This window comes from Bos mutus, chromosome 9 (assembly GCF_027580195.1).
Source record: "Bos mutus isolate GX-2022 chromosome 9, NWIPB_WYAK_1.1, whole genome shotgun sequence".
Taxonomy (NCBI): domain Eukaryota; kingdom Metazoa; phylum Chordata; class Mammalia; order Artiodactyla; family Bovidae; genus Bos; species Bos mutus.
Genome location: NC_091625.1, coordinates 48,144,835 through 48,166,486, shown reverse-complemented (window position 1 = coordinate 48,166,486; position 21,652 = coordinate 48,144,835). Strand labels below are relative to the sequence as shown.

General features: G+C 30.9%; 1 protein-coding gene across 5 annotated transcripts in view; it reads left to right on the top strand.

The window, feature by feature from the left end:
- GRIK2 (glutamate ionotropic receptor kainate type subunit 2) overlaps positions 1 to 21,652 on the top strand; it is a 739,106-nt gene that overhangs the window by 578,027 nt on the left and 139,427 nt on the right. For 4 of the 5 annotated variants that reach the window (XM_070377125.1, XM_070377121.1, XM_070377123.1 and 1 more), the window contains exon 11: positions 161 to 384. In XM_070377125.1, the coding sequence (XP_070233226.1) occupies positions 161 to 384 (224 nt within the window). The remainder of the gene's footprint in view (positions 1 to 160; positions 385 to 21,652) is intronic. The other variant, XM_070377124.1, reaches the window with a different exon arrangement.

Here is a 21,652-nt window from a genome sequence, read left to right as displayed (position 1 = left end):
AAATCAAATACTTCACTTCAGAGTGAAGAATGTTTTAAATGTTAATGTGACTGTTTTGAGACAATTCTGAAGTGTAAAGTCTTTGTTTTATTTAATATGATTGCTACTTTCTTATGACTTAAGAGCAATTTTTTTTCCTTTTTTATGTTTCTCTCTACAGAAAGCTGACCTTGCAGTTGCTCCACTGGCTATTACCTACGTTCGAGAGAAGGTCATCGACTTTTCCAAGCCCTTTATGACACTTGGAATAAGTATTTTGTACCGCAAGCCCAATGGTACAAACCCAGGCGTCTTCTCCTTCCTGAATCCTCTCTCCCCTGATATCTGGATGTATATTCTGCTGGCTTACTTGGGTGTCAGTTGTGTGCTCTTTGTCATAGCCAGGTAACATGCTCACTTTTGTGATTTTTTTGGCAATTGTTACCTCTTTTTTCTAACTAATAATTGTCAAAAGTCACAATCAATTTTACTTTTCTTTTTCTTTATTTCCCATGGAGTGCTGTAGAATAATGAACTTTTAAGTCATATAGCTTATTAAAATGTACTGTGATGCCTTTTGGGGCAGAAAGCATGCTGGTTATGTCAGTAAGCTATAGATGCATTAGAGATTACTCTTCTTAATCAGAAACTAAAAGCAGTTCAGATCACTATGATATAAAAAGTATTTCCTCATTTTGAAAATTTATCTTGGACCAGAGAGCAAAACAATGTTTTACTAATTTAAATTAATGAAATACTTATAAGAAAAACCAAAGTAATAAAATTTAAAAGGAGGTTTTTAAAAAAAAGATGCTGATTAAAAATAAGCTTTTTAAGTATAAAAACCTGTCATGATTTTCTATATAAAATGTATATATTTTTTGCACATAATAAACACATCACCACAAAAAATTACATTGTATTTGTTGACATGTAGGGTATATTTAAGCCACAGGATCAGAAACTCAATTGCCTAAGTGAAAAATGCATATGTTTATATCTTATAATGACTTTTAAAGTCTATGATATACCTCACTATATGTGGTTTTTGCTACTCTGTTGTCACTCTGGAAATGAATATTTATGGTCATTTTTTATTTCTGTTTACCTTACTATCAAATTTTCAACAGATAGATTATTTTGATATGGTTTAGTTTAGTTTTGTTTTTTTTTTGGTCTTGATTAAGGAGATTAAAACTATCCCTGGACTCAGAGCTCCGTTGTTACTCAAATGACTTTCAAAGTCAATACTTAGTGTAGTCTTTGAATATTTATTTTCTACCAGATATCAAAAAGAGAACTCTAAATCCAATTTTCACATTGATAATAACACTTAAAAAGTACAACTATAAATATTTTTGCTTAAATCCAAATTTAAGTATTAAATATGTGGGTTATTTTTTTTTCAATTACATTATGTAGGAGTCTTCTGATCAATTATCACTAAGAACATTTGTCATTCCTTGAACATTTTTTAACAAAGTCATATATTTTTCCTAGCAATGAAAAATGCTTAGCTTATTCAGTTAAGAAAAGAATAAAATTATTATCATATATTTATATTTTTATAATACACATATTTATGAAATGTATGTGTATATATATCTGAAATATATGTGTATATATTTACATATAAATGTTATATAGACTTATAATTTTCCACCTAATAATTTCAGTATTAATATATGAGTCCTTCAGAAAATTATTAGTTGTATTTGACTGAAAATCTGTATTAGAATCATATATTCATATTACATATGTAGTTATATGGTAGACTGAGTTAAAATTTTTATTTGAATTTTAGAGTGTTTCCCCCCAAAATGAGAATTTGGAGTATGAAGCTCATAAATTTTTAGGTCCAGTTTTTTCCATATCTTGTGCAAATAAAACCCAACCTCATGTTTGAGATTCTTTGGACCAATTACATCTTTTTTAATAGTGTCTAACACAAGCCGTCCTGGTTTATATGTGTTCAGAGAAATGAGTTCATGGATTACAGCTTAAATAATTCAATGAGTAAAGAACTCTGCAGCCCACCCACAGAACAAACAGTAATAAACAAAGATTCTGAAGTATAGAAAAAAATTTTTTTGATGTCTGCAGGTACACCTGTTCCCTCGTAATCAAATTAACAAAATTCTCAGGAAGGATATAAACAAAGCCTAGAGGAAAATGTCCTGAGATAGTTATGAGGCAATTGTGTGGGCATCAGTCAAGCTAAATTAAGTTCTAATATCAGTTTCCAGGGGATCTTAGCAGAGACTATTGAATTACTTTAAAATCAACTTAGAAATTTTAGGTATTCCTAATATTCTGTGCCTAAATCTTCTAAAATTAGGTTCAAAAGCAAATACGGAGATATCTGAATATAATTCCAGCTTAAAAGTGTATTAGCAAATAGAATCATGTGATATTGATTTGCACTTCTAAAATTTTCTATAGCTCTTACTTTGATAAACATGAAATCATATAATATGTGTAGAATTATGATAAGCTATACAAATTTTACACAAAAGAAATCCATCTATGTCCTTCTATCTGAAAACATACCATTAACTGGTATGCCATTTTTTAGTGTCTTTGACTTTTAGAATATACTGCTGAATTTTGTCAGTGATTAAATGAATGGACTTGAAAATGATTCTATTTCAGCACATCATTCAATAGTGAGATACAGTTTCATATAGTTTGAAAAATTAAGTTTAATATCTTCATTTATGGGTAAATTAACAAATATTCTATTAAAATAATATAGGGTATCCTCTATTAAGAAATATATTTGATGTTCTTAAAAAAAGTATACATAGTGAAAATCAATTCTTTACATATTATCTCAGAATATTTCCTTCAATTCTCAACATTGTTATCTCATATAAATATTGTCAAACTAGAAAAAAAAACACTAAAACTCAAATGAAAAGAAAATTTCATGAATAGAGTCAGTTTAAATTCTAAACTGAACCTCCAAAACGAAATGATTTTGGATAACTAAAATCCACTTTGACATTGTATTGAACTCCTGCTACTGTGAAAGAAGTTCACGATGTACAAATAACAGCAAAATGTCTGAATTTCAATTGCAAAGAACTTAATTACCTTTCTAACCAAAATGGCATTATAATCATTTATTATCAATTCAAAATAAGCATAGCATTTTAATTTTATCTATGAATAAGCACTGTATCTTATGCTATATAGAGATCACTGATGAAGTTAACATCATTATTGATGTCAAAATTAAAATCACATTTTCTTTATGCATATTCTTTGTCCTTATCCTCATAAGATAACAGAGAAAGACAAATTACATTTAAAAATTCTCAGATATCATTTTATTTCCACTGAAATTCACAAAAATGCAAAGTTCTAAAGTAATATTACTTCAACAGAATTCATATTTCTATAATTATTGAATATTATTTTATATGATATTTTGAGAAACTATGTAATAATTTTATCTCAAAATTAAAATATAATAAATGATTGAAATATCATTATAATTTTTAATTGGCATTACTTTACTTTTCTCAGTCACCAGATGACAGTGTCCCAGTTATTATTGTTGTAATTAATCTTTATCTTTTTAGCTATCAAGCCACACCTTCAGTTTGTTTTCTGTTTCCACTTTAATTATTCCATCAATCATTCACTCGATTAGTCAAATATCTCTTAAACCTGTAGTGAACACTGGACAATTAGGATTCCATAAAGTATTAAACATTAATTTATACCCTTCATCTATAGATTAATTTATTCAGCAATTATCTACTAGATACCTATAATGTTCTAAGAATTGTACCAGATGCTCAAATCCAAGAACAAACATGACTTGATACATTTATTGACTAAAAACTCTTAACCAACGTGTTTATTTGACACATATATTTTGGGTTTGAATGAAAGTGGTGAAAATATTTTATAGTTATCCAACATTTTAATGATTACATATATTTTATATATGTTTATCTAAAGATGACTTGTTAATGTATGTTTCACTGAAAAATATACAACTATAAAGGAAATAAGACATAAAGAAATTTGTTATTTATCATTAGAATACTAGATTTGAGTCTTATTGAATATCTGTTGTATCACAGTATTAACAACATTAAATTTGTGATAAACTGATAAATGATAATAATTCTTAGATTTTTATATTTTTAAAATTAAATTTAAAGGTAAATCATGATACCATTTTAATATTTCCCTACACTTTTTTATAAGAAAAATTCTAAGAAATACTTGAAAATTCTCTAAATTTATTTTAGTATTAAAATCAAGATATATGATCTTATTTGTTTGTCCTGGAATGGCTTTATAGTCCATGATCTCTCACACAGTTGCATTATTGTTTATAGCATAATGGCATAATCAGCATGCTTATCTTAATTAAGTAAGAACTCTTATTAAAGAGTAAAAATGATGAGCTACTACATTCTAGCCATACAATGGCCTTACCCTAGGTATTCTAACAATAGTTCTTGGCTGACAGAGGATTAGGAAGAAATCTTGTCCGTGATGGACTTGCACTTAATCATATGTGCCCCTAAATCTTTTTCTCTTTCTTTCTATTCTTTTGTTTTCTTTAATCTAGGTATATTAGTATAGGGATGGCAATTAGTCATATAATAAGCCTACTTAGGGAACCCACCCTTTGCACTAATGAGAGATTATTTTTCACCTTGCTTCAAATATTTCCTTTTTAAAAAATATAGATAGTATTGATATGATAGGTCCTATTCATAAAATGAGTCAATTTAAATCCCTATAATATTAGAGAGTTTGAAATTTTCTTTTAGCTATAGTTGTTTCCAAGAAAACTAGAGCTGTTTAGAAATTTAGCATGTAAATCTTGGTCTGAGGTCCTTTGTAGTTTGGTATATAGATATTAAGAACTAAAAATTGAACCTAAAAGAAAGTAATAATGGCATATACATTTCCTTCCAACAGGATTGATGTAAATTTAATAATATTCACTAAGTATATAAGAACATTGCATATTTTATTCTGAAATTGGCATTTTAAAATTAGATACAAATACATTCTGAAGAAGAAAAATAATACTATACCAAATTTGGTAGTAAGGATATTATTATACAGAAAAATTTCTTAGGTTACTTAAATGAGCAAATGAATAGGACAAATATAGGAGAAAGAGTAAAAGAAACCAAGCAATATTGACTAACCTGGCCTTCTTATCAAGAGTAGCAAATCAGGGACACTCAAACTGTTAAATACATAAGATTAGATTTTCTTAGTTAAAAAAGAATATAGGAATTTCTTATATAATTTTGTATTGAATTACTTTGCATGGTTTTTATGATATTAGAGTATTAACTATTGTATTGTTGGGTTAGGTTGCAGGGGAGCAAGGTTTAGTCTGCCTAGAACTTGCTCAAGGGTTTGTTGTTATTATTACAGTGACTGCCAGGACAGTCTTGATATATGTGTTGGCTCTAACATGGTCTGCAGTCACAAGATGACAAGGCTATTGCCTTACTGAGAGTCCTCATACTTGCAAAAATAGTCTGTATTTCTCCTGGAGCTCAGGGGTAAAGATGTTGTAAACATTAGTGGGGTTTTTGATGGTTTAACTGGGTTTGGAAAACCCTGTCCAAAGTGCTTGCATTAACAGCTTTGATTTTGGCTCCTGACTAGTGTGCAGTAGCTTTTATATTCCTGTCACAATGATGGGTGACATTTAATATACAGTGAAGGGCAACAATGAATTATTATGCACTTGGAAATGGATTACTGTTTTGGTGGGATGTTCAATGTTAAACTAACCTGCTGTCAGAAAGACTGTTGTCACACTGAAATGAAATGCCAATTTTGTTGCGTGCCTTTGCCACCAACTCTCCCACCTCTTACTAGAATATCATTTCAGGTTTACCTCTCCATAATTTTAGATATATTTTGCTTTTATTTTTCAGTAATTTTTAACTTAAGTAAATTGCAGAGAAGCCTATCTGTTGTTCCTCTTCCTATTTAGATTTTTTTTTTCTAGAATTTAATGAAAGTTTGGCTTGAAGTAGTCCTCTTCTGCTAGTATGCCTTTTACACCTGTGAAGTTATTATTATAGTTGATTATACTAATAAATATGTCAGTTATGAACCTATAAGTCACATTGAATAAAACTAAATGCACATTCAAATTATATTTCCATACAAGTTAGGGCTACTTCTGTGTTAACAGGCCTTTTTTTCACAATTGCTATTTGGTAAACTAATTATAAAATACTTTACCTCTTTATTTTTAACGGTTCCAATAATATTCATGGTTTTAAAGTATAAATGAAGTCACTAATGAAGAAAAAAAATAGTTTTTGAAACTGATAGAAAAAAATCAATTGAAATTAAGTTGAATCAGTGACTTTTTTTACCTATGGTGAATATTGTATCTTGACAATTGACACAGTGGAGCTTTTGACTGAAATTATCTGTATTAGATAAAGAACAGACTCTCAATCATCATAAAAGAAGATAAACATTTTCTACTTCTCAATTTCATAATTATGCTAGACATTTACAAGGATAAAAGATACGATAAAAAGTTGATAAAGACAAAAGTGATTTAAAATTAAAGTGATTTTTTGGTAATCTTCTGTAATCAAATGCTTGATGGCATTTTCTTTTAAAGATAATTATGCTTGACTATCTTTTACAATTTCCATATCTCTTCCCAAAGTATTTTTTCACATTTTTTTGATTGTTAGGACAAAATTAAGTATAAATGCAAGATGTTTGGTAGTCTATTTACACTTTTTGTATCCTATGGATAAATTATTTGTCTCTGTGTCTTTACTTGCCTCCATCACTGAATTGAATTCAAATACCCCTAAAAGCAAAAAAGCTCCCTCTGTCTAGTCGCTTAAGTGTGTCCATTCAATACCTATCTCAGACAATAAGCTTCTGAGAACTCTGGTCACCCTATGGTGATTTATTTCAATTTAGCAGTTGAAACAGTGCCTATCTCAGTAAATCATAGAAACTTATTTCGATAAGTTACAACGTATAGACTCACATTAAGAAACTTAAGAATGCTAAAAAAAAAAACAAACTCAGAATTGGATGTTTATTAAATTATTTTATTTGCTGCCAAAAATAGCACATCTCTGTTCTTAATGAATCCTTTATGGAACATGTAATCATATTTTGTATACTCATGCACACACAGATACTTTATCATATATGCACACATCCTGATGAGAAGCAGTACTTTGTAAGAAATTATGTTTTTCTTTGAAATATTTGGAAAAGGAGTATGGTAGCTTTTTGGCAGTTGCTACCATGTCCCTTGTACATTTCTCATTAGCTAATTCAGATAAAAAAAAACTAATAGGAGAAGAACAATACTCTCTTGGCTTATTTCTTTCTCTTTATTTTTTCTTTGCTCTCTTATCTTTTCTTTCCTTTTATGACCATTAGAAAGAAATTCTTTGAGATGACTCTTGAGAAAGAGCCTACAAGATAAAAAGAACCCAGAATTTCACCAAGTAATACACTTCTATATTTTGCAATTTCTCAATAGCTCCTTCTCCCACAGCCACAAAGTACTGTAATTGTTTGTGAGAAGCTGTTTCACAGGCACATTTTGTCTGTGTTAATTCTCCAAACAAAATTGCACTTCTCTCTTTCCAGTGGTCCCCTTGGGCTTTGGGGAGGTTTCTCAGCCACTTCAGACAGGTCTTCACGATCTGAAACTATCCCAGAAAAGTCAGTATCTTTTTAAAATAATTTAATGATATTCATTATAAAATATTTTAAACTACAATGTCTTGTCAAATCAAAGCTCTCACACATACTTTGAAACAGTAGAGGCTATGCAGGACACCAGTGAAACAAAGATAGTGAGTAAGGAAATATTCTCTAGGAGCTTGTTTCTTTCTACATATTTGTACAATGACTGAGACTACTAGCTCAAAAAGGTAGTTGTCTTAAGTGCAGAGAAATAAATATTTTTAAATTTTAATCATAAGCATGGCATCTGAACTAGTCACATTTTTTACTTGGATGAAGCTGTCCCTTTGCTGTCAATTCCTTGGAGTAAGAGTTCTTTTACATGGATGTTTTCTTTTATAGTCTTGTACTGGGCTGGTGCATGATGTGAAGGAAGTAATTGAGAGAGAAAAAGGAGGAAAACTAATAAATACTACATGTCAACAATAGTCAAATTTGAGAACCATAAAGAGATTAATTTATTAGCTTTTTTTCAGTAAATATTTCTACGGCTTAAGAAATAAATAGGTATACATCATTCCTGCTCCCATGCTTCTCAAAAATTAGATTAGAGATGTTTTCTGTTTGTTTAATACTATTACTGTTATACTTTAAAAATTCTAATTTATTATACAGAGGAAGTTCTAGAGAAAAGAAAACAGATTTAGAAGAAATGAGAAAACAAAATTAAAAAAGGTACTTCTATCACTTGGGTCTATCTGCCTATCACATTAAAGTCATCTTCCACCTTTTCCTTCTAAAATTTCCGAAAAAGAAAGAAGACCTTGGCTACTTTTAAAAATATTTAAAATACTATTATTAACATTTGCACTATTTGTTAGTGGTATATTGCTTTATAATAACGGGTGATTCCTTAAATATGTCACTCTAATTAGGGTGAAAAACACCCTACATGTAAGAAGTATGTATTTTCTCTTTAGATCTGAAAATAAGAAAGCTTTCAAAATATTTCCAGTCACTTGGGAATCTAAGCAGGAGACACAGGCCATACATGTGTAAATTTGCTTTATAAACTTACTCTCTAGAAATGCGAACTTTCTTCCCCTGAAAATCCCTAGCTGCCTACAGTGAAGAACTGAACCATGTTGCGAGCTTTCCTGGAGAATACAAAGTGCTACTGATATTGTTTTGATTTTTTAAAATAATTTATGGATGTTTGAGAAATATCATCAATATTAAATGAAAATGTATGGATGCAATTTTTAGTGGTAATTTATGACTTTATTTCTTCATGCTATGTAACCTAATGCACTCTATCCAAATAATTAATGAGTAGGAGATATAGTGTCATCAACCAATGTAACTTCATTCATTAGAGCATGTCACAACACTTTAATTGCTATAATTTTTTTACATTCCATTACATAATTACATCATTCAACTTAAATTGTTTTCATATCAATCCTGTTGGGTATATATATGTATATTTTTTAAGACAAAATATTGCTCTTTCAAATAGCAATAGGAATTTCAATGTGATATTTGAATGGAATGAGCTTGAAATCATTTATTTTATATAAAAATAGGATTTGTAAAACAAGTGACGACACAAACTATTCTGTTAGTTTTCAACACCTATAGTTTTAAATATTTTTGCTCAACCATTGCATACTAAGGTACACTGTAAAAATGTGATGTTATCTCTGTTAGAAATATGTGGATTTTATATCTATTTTAAAAATTTTGTTTGGAAGCCCCAGAAACTAAACTAATGACTTTATGACCCCCCCAAAAAAAACCTTATTAGTGAAGTAATTATACAAGTTATACACATTTGCATTTTAAAACTGTGATAATTCTATTTATCTAATGTACATTGAATTGAAGCAGAATTTCAGTTTCAATACTTTACAACAAATATAAAAATCATTCCCACTTCTCTTCCACCCCCAAATCTGGATATAACTTAATTTCCTGCTATTCTTTATGAGAGATGCTTAACACTAAATTATTTTAAAACATTACCCATTGTCATGTGGCCTGACTACTCCTGAGATGATAAAATGAGGTGAATAAATTTAAAATAGATTTTCCCTTTAATTTAATGGACTTGATATTTGAAGCAAAGGTGAAATTGTAGGCTTTGAATGTTACTGGCATGATAAACTTTATAAACAGAATAGGGCTACAACTGTCATCTAAGTTGGTTCAGAATATGCACCTGAATATTATTTTAACATAATAAAATTTAGGTAAGTGTTTCCCTGCTTCCCTTACTATTACTGGTACTGAAAATGGGGGTGCTGGGAGGTGTGTTAAACATAAGTTTAGCAATTCATTAGACTGACTGAAGGTATGTTTTGGAAACTGATATTACTAAGGTGATTTTACCAAAAGAAATGGAAAATTATGAAAATTTTGCTTGTAGAAGGACATGCAAAAACAATTTACATTCAGGGAAACATGTTGATTTTGAAATGTTCATATTACTGCTTCAGTTTTCAAATAGGGCTTCAAAATTTTTAAATTAGGAAGATATTAAAGATAATGTTTTAAGTCTTCTTTCTGCCAAAAAAATTAAAATGTTTATGTTGATTTTTAAAAATTCAGATATTTGAGCTGAAAAGAAAGATAGTGAATGCTTTCCAAACATACTTCAGTTGTTTTAGATACTCTACTATGTATATGGTGCATACACTTAAGTTTAAAATATTTTATTGATATAGTTGGTACACTAGATTAAATTTCAAAAGATATTTAATTGAAGAACAGAAAGCCCACCTGTGAAATTTTATTTAAAGTCACTTTATAGTTAAAAATTCAATGAGAAAACAAGCTTTGTGAGCCTTGCATGTTTATGGTAGCTTATTTGGTATTTTGGTATATTCCAGATATTTGCATATTATCTAAAGCAATTTAAATGTTCAATTGATGCTTAAAAAATAAAATGCTACCATTTTAATGCTGGCTTCAAATTCTTGTTAACTCTTGTTGATAACTTCATTTACTGAATGTCCTTTAAAAAAAATGCATAGTCTGTTTCATTTTCCAGTATAGGATCCACATAACCATGAGACTGATCAGAGGACAGTCTGCTTTGAGCTTTTTAATACAGGACTTTTCTTTTAAAATCTTTAGCAAGTGTATTGCAAGCTAAACACTTGCTTCTGATGTGTAAATCTAAGACAGAATCTTTAAACTGTAAATTATGCTCATATTGATTTTAATAGAACTACTTTTTAATATTTGGTACTTCACTTGCAAACATATAGCTATATTAGTAAGATATTGATAGAACAAACATACTTTCTGATACAATGTTGACATGTTAGATATTTTCCTTTTTATTCTCAGTTTAAAGCCACTCAGTTTAATTTGATTGAACAGTTGTTTTTTGAAAAATGGCATTTTAACTATTTAATGAGACAACAGAAAAGCCATTGTATAATTAAAAAATAAAGGTTCCACCTTTAAGTGTAGAAATCTATATTTTTAATCTTACATTTGTAAAATTAAGTCTGGATTTTATGGAAACCCAAAATAATGCCTTTCCTTCAGAAATCTTAAAATAACCCATAGGTGATTATAATAAGGTATTTTCTTATTCCACATAATAAAAACAGTCTGAGATAGTTTAAAATACAAGTAAGTTGTTGTACATCCTTATGACTTGTTTACTTAAAAAATATTCCTTAGAATAAATGTAGGTCATAAGAATCTGAAATCAGCCTATTGTTGAAGTTAATTTCCTACATCAAATATAAATTTCAAATGGAAATCAGTAGGAAGTCCTGCATTTTGAAAACATTTATTTTTTCTAGTAATCCCTTTATAGTTGATAGTGATATTTAGTATTTCTTGATTCCATTTTTAATACAACTAATTACAATTTAAATTTGTCATTATTAAATTACAAATCAATGAAACTGATCATTGTTACCATTTCATTAAACCCTTCCAAACCATTTAGATCTAGTAAATAATATGTTCAATAACATATTATTATAGCATTAATGTACAGATAATCCTTGTGCTTCACTCAGTGCCAAAATTAATTAAGGAAAAATGTAAGGAGTAGAATTTTAACATGAATGATTTGTATTATTCAGTGGTGTGATAAAAATTGTTTAATAACTGACTACACCAATGAGAGAGGCTTTGATTTGTCCCGCTAAGTCGCGTCAGTCGTGTCCGACTCTGTGCGACCCCATAGACGGCAGCCCACCAGGCTCCGCTGTCCCTGGGATTCTCCAGGCAAGAGTACTGGAGTGGGGTGCCATTGCCTTCTCCGTTTGATTTGTAGTTATTGCCAATTTTCATGGTATTAAATACTACCACTGTGGCTAATATCAAGTTACCAGTGGAGTCTCACTGAACATGGAGTTGGGAAGACAGGTGGAAAATTAATAGGTCTCACAAGCCAGTATGAGCTGCCTTCAGCATACTGCTAGGTATGTACCAGGTTCAAATGAAGGGGGAAGCAAAGGTCATAAAAATTAATAGCAAGTTATCTGGTTGGAATGTATTTATAGATATATGCAGGGTGTATCAGAAAGATGAGGATGATTTTGTTGTTCAGTTGCTAAGTTGTGTTGGACTCTTTGCAACCCAGTGGACAGATGTAGCCCACCAGGCTCATATGTGCTCCCCTATCTCCTGGAGTTTTTTCAAATTCTTGTTCATTGAGTCAGTGATCCTTATTTAACCATCTCATCATTGCCCTTCTTTTCCTTTTGAAGGCTAAAGGAGAAGCCACCCTCTTCTGCTTTAGCCTTCAATCTTCCCAGCATTAGGATCTTTTCCAATGAGTCAGCTCTTCATATCAGGTGGCCAAAATATTGTAGCTTCAGCTTTAGCATCAGTCCTTCTAATGAATATTCAGGGTTGATTTCCTTTAGGATTGACTGGTTTGAGCTCCTTGCTGTCCAAGGGACTCTCAAGAATCTTCCCAATAACACAAGACTATAAAGCTAGCTGCAAAGGGCTTCCCTGGTGGCTCAGTCAGTAAAGAATTTGCCTGTAATACAGGAAATAGGGGTTCAATCTCCAGGTCCAGAAGATCTCCTGGAGAAGGAAATGGCAACCCACTCCATTATTCTTGCCTGGGAAATCCCATGGACAGAGGAGCCTGGTGGGCTACAGTCCATGGGGTCGCAAGAGTTGGACAGGACTTAGTGACTAAACCACCACCAAAAAACTTCAAAAGAAAAAGTTAACAGTTGGGTTTTTATTAATATATTAGAACCTTTGAAGTAATTCTAAACTTAAATATCAATTTATCCCTTTAATTATGATTGGTTTGATATCAAAACCATTTGCATAATTTTTAAAGTCAACTGCATATTAAAATAACTAAGAAGAGAAAATGCACTGAGGAATATGTTAGCTATCTGACAGTCTCATGGAATTTGTTATTGTGGGTGCCAATTTTATCATCCTATTAGAAAACCTTAACTCTTTACATGGAAAATGTTTGATCATAAAAATGGTCTTCCTTGCTTATAATTTTTAATCAAAAAATCTTAAAAGATACATTTTCTAAGAGTATTCAGTACTAATATAAACATCAATAATATCCTCTGAAAATTTAAGTAATAGGTTCAGACCTATGCTAGTAGGAACTATTTCATGTGTGGGTAATGGGAAATCTGATGAAACAGTTATGTAAATAAATAGAATCGTTGTTCTACAAGAAGGGCAAGATTGAAACAGCTGCTTAAATGTGGTATCAGGAAACTTGGTACCTTTTATCTCTGTGCTACACTATTCTTAGACTGAAGCTCTCATCTGTTTTCAGGGTGCCTGTCTCTAACCAGCCTGACTATCTCCTTCCTGTTTTGTTATTTTCTTTTTTTTACACAAGTTAATGAAGCTTGTCTTTAGATGTATGAAAAAGAAGTGTAAATATTTCATATTTTAGAGGTCCCATATACTTTCTCTCTTCTCCTGGCAAATATTCTTGATACATGAAATCACCAAATTAATTTTGTATAGGAAGCATGAATTGTTACCCTATGCAAATTTTCATTCCTATAGAAAATACTCTGCTTTATTATTGATACAGAATATTCCAGCACATCAGTGCTTTCCCTAAATTTTCTAACAAAGGAAGAAGTTGGAGCCTTAAAAAATGTGTAGGCTCCATAGCACACTATATAAATGTATTATACAATATTTTAGGGATAATACAAAATCTTAGGCGCTAAACTCTTTCTAGAGGGAATAAAATGAACCCAAGAGCGTTCTACAACTGAGTAAGGTCAGGAGAATTGTGTACTACATCCTCTTCTTGGAGATTTGCTATTAGCAAATTAAAGGCTCTGAAAAGGGTTGCAATAAAAAAAAAAATTACATTGTGTTAGTTTAAGCCATTTCCAAATATTTTTGGCCGTGGACATTTTTCTTCTTTTAATCTCTACCTTCTCTCTTATTATATGTTCTCCATTAATAGCCAGACAATTAATTTGCTGAATGAAAGGTGTGAAGAATTGCTTTAATGTACAAGTGTATTTAAATTTTTAGTTTTTATCATACCCATTCTGTATAGATTGAATCACCTTTACCAGACTGATTTAGTATCCATGCTCCATTCCTCAAGGAGTTGTTATCAGCTCTCATTTGCTTATTTATAAAGATAAGATTTTTTCACATCTATTAAGTGGAAATGTATTATATTAATAATTAGCATTGAAAGTTTTATAAATTATTTTTATAATTTTCCATTTTTTAATATTCTGCTTTTTAAAAGTCATATAATAAATGTGAAAATTTTAAGTTTTATTAGGTAATTAAAATCTTTTTCTTCAGTTTAAAAATGTCTGATATTGTGACACTCATTATTACTTGTGAACTTGATTAGAAAATCAAGTTTTTCTATTATATTATCAGAAAGATACTCATTGAATTTCAAAAAATAGTTCCCTACATTTGTTAAAAGTTATAAAATAATTAGGTAATTGGGAAAATTTTTTATTTGGAATAATGATAAATTTACCAAACAAACTCTGTTTTTTATTCTGGGAAATTGTGAGTTGAGTGCAAACATGTATCTTAAATATATTCCAGCTTTGTTAATATTACTTCATGTGTTTAAGGAGAAAGTATTTTTATAAAATAGTTGATAGTCTATTTTGTATTTATTGCAAGGATAGAATTAATTATCTATTTTTGTATATAAATGACCAGCACTCTCGAGGTAGATGAATTATATAGATTTTTAACTTGAGACATACTTTTGAGGCTACATATTTTTATGAGGGCAAAACCTTTTTAAAATTTTACTTGTTTAGCTTATGACCTATATTCTAAACAAGGCTGAATGGTCACTGTATTTTAAATTTAACTTACATATTAGACAACATCAAAAATAATTGTTAAGGCTCTAATTTAATATGGATTACAAGTACCATATGTGCAGAAAGCCAGAAAATAAGTAGTTAATTTAGCAGACATGTGAGCCTGAAGTGTTTAAAACTCAGCTACAGTGATATTAAAATGACCTGTCTTGGGACAAACAGCAATTTTTTTACATGCTTCTAGTTTTCTCATTGTATGCAGGTTGGACAGGTAGCAATTTTGAATGGCTCATCTTAAAATGAATGCAATTATTAAAGGATATGGTCCATCCTGCAAGATATTTGCTCATTTTAATCTTTTGTTTGCAGCCTTCTAGCTCCTCTTACACACTCTCATTTATATTAATAGAAAGTATTATAGGTTAGGTCTTAGCCTAGTTTAAATGAAAAATGCTATTAGATAAAAGCTTCATAAATGGCAGCTACACCATCTAATTTAGACCAAGTATTGTTTATTTGCTTTTTAGAATCAATGCAAATATAACATTTATTTACTTTATGATCATATGATGATATATATACAAAAAAGTCTATGGTCATAATTTATAACAAGATTGAAGTTATATAAATTCAGAATAGGTTCTAAACAACAATCCACCATGATTTTAAGTTCAGTGGTCTTTTCATTGTCTGAAAATTATACCAGGTAGATCTATCAAAACTCTTTCTATGTCCATCAATTTATTAATAAGTAATACCATATTGGGAAAGATGGGCACAATAAAGGAGAGAAATGGTATGGACCTAACAGAAGCAGAAGATATTAAGAAGAGGTGGCAACAATGCACAGAAGAACTATACAAAAAGGATCTTAATGACTGGAATAACCACAATGGTATATCACTCACCTACAGCCAGACATCCTGGAGTATGAAATCAAGTAGGTCTTATGAAGCATCACTATGAACAAGGCGAGTGGAGGTGATGGAATTCCAGCTGAGCTACTTCAAATTCTATAAGATGATGCTGTTAAAATGCTGCACTCAATATGACAGCACATTTGAAAAACTCAGCAGTGGCCACAGAACTGAAAAAGGTCAGTTTTCATTCAAATCCCAAAGAAAGTCAGTGCGAAAGAATGTTCAAACTACTTCACAATTGCATTCATTTCACATGCTAGCAAGGTAAAGCTCAAAATCCTTCAAGCTAGGCTTCAACAGTATGTGAACTGAGAACTGCCAGATGTTCAAGCTGGGTTTATAAAAGACAGAGGAACCAGAGATCAAATTGCCAACATCCATTAGCTCATAGAAAAAGCAAAAGAATTCCAGAAATACATCTACTTCTGCTTCATTGACTATGCTAAAAACCTTTGACTGTGTGGATCACAATAAATTGTGGAAAATTCTTCAAGAGATGGGAATACAAGAGCACTTTATATGCTTCCTGAAAAACCTATATGCCTGTTAAGAAGCAATAATTAGAACTAGACATAGAACAATGGACTGGTTACAAATTGGAAAAGGGGTATGTCAAAGCTATATATGGTCACCCTTCTTATTTGACATATATGCAAAGTACATCATGAGAAATGTTGGGCTGGATGAAGCACAAACTGGAATCAAGATTGCTGGGAGAAATATCAATAACCTCAGGTACACAGATGATGCCACTCTTATGGCAGAAATCGAAGATGAGTGTGAATGAGGAGAGTGAAAAAGTTGGCTTAAAACTCAAGATTCAGAAAACTAAGATCATGGCATCTGGTCCCATCACTTCATGGCAAATAGATGGGGGAACAATGGAAACAGTGAGAGACTCTATTTTTGGGGGCTCCAGAATCACTGCAGATGGTGACTGCAGCCATGAAATTAAAAGATGCTTGCTCCTTGGAAGAAAAGCTATGGCCAACCTAGACAGCATATTAAAAAGCAGAGACATTACTTTGCCAACAAAGATCTGTCTAGTTAAAACTCTGGTTTTTCCAGGAGTCATGTATGGGTGTGAGAGTTGGACTATAAAGAAAGCTGAGAGCCTAAGGATTGATGCTTTTGAACTGTGGTGTTGGAGAAGACTCTTGAGAATCCCTTGGACTGCAAGAAGATCCATCCAGTCAATACTAAAGGAAATCAGTCCTGAATATTCATTGGAAGGACTGATGCTGAAGCTGTAACTCCAATACTTTGGCTACCTGATTCGAAGAACTGACTCCTTGGGAAAGACCATGATGCTGGGAAAGATTGAAGGCGGCAGGAAAAGGGAACGGCAGAGGATAAGATGGTTGGATGGCATCACCAATTCACTGGACATGAGTTAGAGTAAGCTCCAGGAGTTGGTGATGGACAGGGAAGCCTGGCATGCTGAAGTCCATGGGGTTGCAAAGAGTTGGATGCAACTGAGCAACTGAACTGAACTGAACTAGCTTTATGTAGTTTATAGAATTCAGTTGAGCTAATGTACTTGAAATTTCTACAAAGAGGGGTATGAATTGATAATTTAAGTGCTTTAAATATATACTAAAGTGATTTCAAATTGAGTGGAAAACTTTCAGATGCTGAAGGAGGAAGCTAGTTTCTTATTTTAAAAAGTTCACTTGGGATTGAGTTTAAAAGTTATTTATTGCTAGAAGTTGGAACAGTTTATTGGATGAATCAGATAGTTGAGCTTAAGATAAAAAATATTTTGAGAAATTAAAGAACTGATAGCTCAGATAAATGAACAGACAGATGGACTTCTTGGCCACCTTTCATGAGCATATTTCCTAATTTATTGGCTTAGAATAAGTAAATATATTTAAATGAATAAAAATGTAGAAGAAAAATTCATCGTTTGGAAAGATACAGTTTTCTCTAAAAATAAATGGCTATATATGTGTGTAGAAGAGTGTATATAAACACATATATACCCTGGAGAAGGGAATACAACCCACTTCAGTATTCTTGCTTGAAGAGTTCCATGGACAGAGGAGCCTGGTTGGGCTGCAGTTCATGAGGTCACAAAGAATCTGACACAATTGAAGCGAATTAGCCCACATGCAGGCATGCATATGCATGCAAGTATATATTCATTCTCATTTGCCGCAAGTTAAAAACAATTCTTAATTGCATGACAAAACAAAATCTTATTTATATAAATGCAATATAAGAAGCAGTGAGAGAAAAAATTCTGATTAATTAGAAATGTTTAAAATTTTGAGAACACATAACTAATATAAATGTTATAAAGTTTGTAAGCTCAGATATGATTATTTTTAAGATGTGAATTGTATAAAACTCACCTGTTATATGCAGTTACAGAATTTGAGAATTAAGCAGAATTATTTAAACTTTAGTATTTTGCAAAGAATAAAAAAAGCAGTATATTTTTCTATATCAAAGAACAAAAGAAAGACGTTATTTTAATCTAATACATAAGTATTTTGTATTTGTTAAATAGTTTAAAGTCCCTGTTTGCACTCAAAATTATTATATACAAGTTAAAATATTGTGAATTAACGGTACTTTCAGAACTCTTGGCCAATATAATTCTTATGCCATTTTCAAAATCCAAATGCTTAGGAATTTTCTCTGGAAAAAATAATAGTATATTTTAGAAAATATTATAATTTTCCTTAAAATTATAAAATGTGTTCTAAAATTTTACATATAACATAGAAGGAACTAATATAAAGGAAAATAATTTCATAATTTAGTGATAGAGAATTCATAACCTGATTTATATTTTAGTGAACAGTTACTAATCTACTATTACTGTTTATTGCTACTTTCTACTAATCTACTTTTGTGTCCTACAAATATAAGATGTTTTTAAATGCATGCTTTCTTAGTTAAAGTTAACTAATACTCTGTTTTGCCTTTCTGACTCCAGGATTTTATTCTAGCATACAGTTTTAGAAGTTAAAGCTGCTTCCTCTGCCCACAAAATAAGACAAAAATCACATACAGGATAGGTGGTAATAAAGTAAAGGTTGGCTTTATACAAAATACATCTCATTATATAGTATGTATTTTGTATAACATTTCTAACAACCACATATTGCATTGATATAGATGTAGAGATAATAAAATATAGTAGAGCTAAAATAAATATATAAGTAATATTAGACATGGATAGTTATTTTCTGATTGTACAGTTGAAAGAAATGATTTTAGGGAACAAGGCTGGACAATATTAGTTTCAAGTTTAAGAAAAGGTTTAAGGAATTGTTTTGAGCAAACAAAAAATGTATCCATAATCTGAATTTATCCCTCCTGTTTATATCCAATGGCAGATTCTAAGAAATTATTAAAATAATTGCACACTCATGCTATGAATTGATTTTAAAAATAGTAGAAACTCATAGGTGATCTTCCAAATCAGTGTAGCTTACTATAATGCCCAAAACAAGAAGCAAACTTGAATAGGCAGGTTGAATCATAAGGAGGGCTACAGGGTAAATTTTTAAACATAGGTATGAAGGTATCTATTAATGATAAGGTTCACATTATGTTATGTGTGTAAAGGTAATTAGAAAGATGATCCACCTTCTTATATGTATTAAATTTATAAAATGCCTTTATCCAAACAATAGAATATCATCATACTCTGGAGCTTGTTCCAATGTTATAAAATAATCTAAGGCAATGATTCTTTTTCTGGCATTAAATAAACGTGCCAAATGCTATTTTAAGTCTTGATATTCAAATTACATAATAAGTTATATCATTAATGTTTTAAGTTTTCTCAACCATTGTTTACATACAAATCCATTAAATGTATCCATATTTTTTACAATATTCAGATAATCTCACAGTGGCTATGAATCAATGTTGCTGTATATTCCTAGTCCTAAATTCTTAACTCTCTTTGTTTTAAAATAAGGAATGTTTTATTCATATTTATGAAAAGGTATTTTGATTGAGTCACTGGCAGCATTTTACTGTGAATATAAAAGCTCTAAACATATTAGTGATTCATGCATTAGAGCATAAAGTAAGTTAACCAGGTGCAAAACCCAAACTAATCTAATGTTTGCTTTGTTTTGGCCTTAAGTGAAAACATAACAAACTAAATTTATTCTTCCAGACTTAAATTGATAACAGATAGAAGACAAATAGATAAAGATGGCATGTCATCAGCTCTTATTGAATTAAGCAGTTTGTAATTTTGTGAGATTTTTTTTTTTTTGGTGATAAATATGTAGCACGGTTTTATACATAAGGCACATAGCTCTAAATCATGTTGTATATGTATATATGAGCATATTATATATTGAAAAAACATGGCTTTCAGATGTTTTCATTTTCTTAATTTTGTAAAAATTACAGTAACCACCTAGGCTTGCCTTTTAATTAATAGATTTTGCCATTTATCTTGAGGGCTTCCCCAACGGCTTAGCAGGTAAAGAATCTGCCTGCAATACAGAAGACACAGGAGACACTGGCTTGATCCCTTGGTGGGGAAGATACACTGGAGAAGGAAATGCAGTCCGTTCCAGTATTTTTGCCTGAAAAATCCCATGAACATAGGAACTTTGTGGGCTACAGTCCAAAGGGTCACAAAGAGTCATAATTAAACAAATGAGATGGTTGAGAGGTGAAAGAATGCTGTAAACATTCTAGCGAAATGATTGGATAACCATAACTAAAGAGAATAACAGTAAAATACTGCAGACTCACAACACACACACACACCCATATACAGCACACACACGTTACCAGGTTAATGATTTTTCAGGTATCTTTATGCGTTGTTAGATGGCATTTTTGTTTTGCCCTTTAGGGGATTCACTTCACCTGTAAGTATAGTGGTCCCTTAGAGCTAGAGAAGCAGCCAATCACTGTCTTTGCATTATTGCCCTCTTGTCACTGCCATTTAAATGTGAGGGCTATTTTGTCTTCCATCAGGGTTATAGTAAACAAGGAAGAAATGAGCTGGAAAGGAGAGGTCAAACTGTATCCAGAAAAATCAGAGCCAGTTTAGGGGAGTTGATCATACAAAAAAAATAGACAGGAAGGTAGAAGTAGTAATTAATACCCTCATGAGGAGGCTGGAACTGTAACAAAGTGCTTTAACTGGAGTTGCCCCTTTCTTGCCAATGTGGGGTGCCTGCCACAACCACAAAACCATTTGTCTCTGTGCCTATGGGTCGAGTGTTCAGATCTAATTAATTATTATAATGATATTTCATCAGTAGGTGTTTTATTTGTATTTATTTGATTAAATATATTTCATTATTGTAGTTCTGTTTATTTCCTATATATGTATATATCTCCTTATATATTGATATTTTCAGATATTTATGTATTTATCCATATATCCACTAAGTAAACAAAGGAAAATAACTATATTTTGATCACAGTAAAAATTTGTGCAAGCTAAACCAGTTTTCTATTCCTCTAAAATACAACCATAAGTAGTAAATGACAAATCTGCACTAAATTATACTCGGAGAATGACAGTTTTCAAAGTTCTTATCTAGATCAAATTTATGCAATTATGTTATTAGATCATAATTTAAATATGCATTTTGAAAGAAATGTGCCTAAATTGCATTACTTTGTAAAGTTTTTACACAAATTTGCTTATATATTTAAAGACTACCTATTTGTCCTATTTGAATAATTACTTACATTATTGTTGTTTGGTCACTCCATTGTGTTGGACTCTTTTGTGACCCCAAGGACTGAAGCCCTCCAGGCTCCTCTGCCCATGGGATT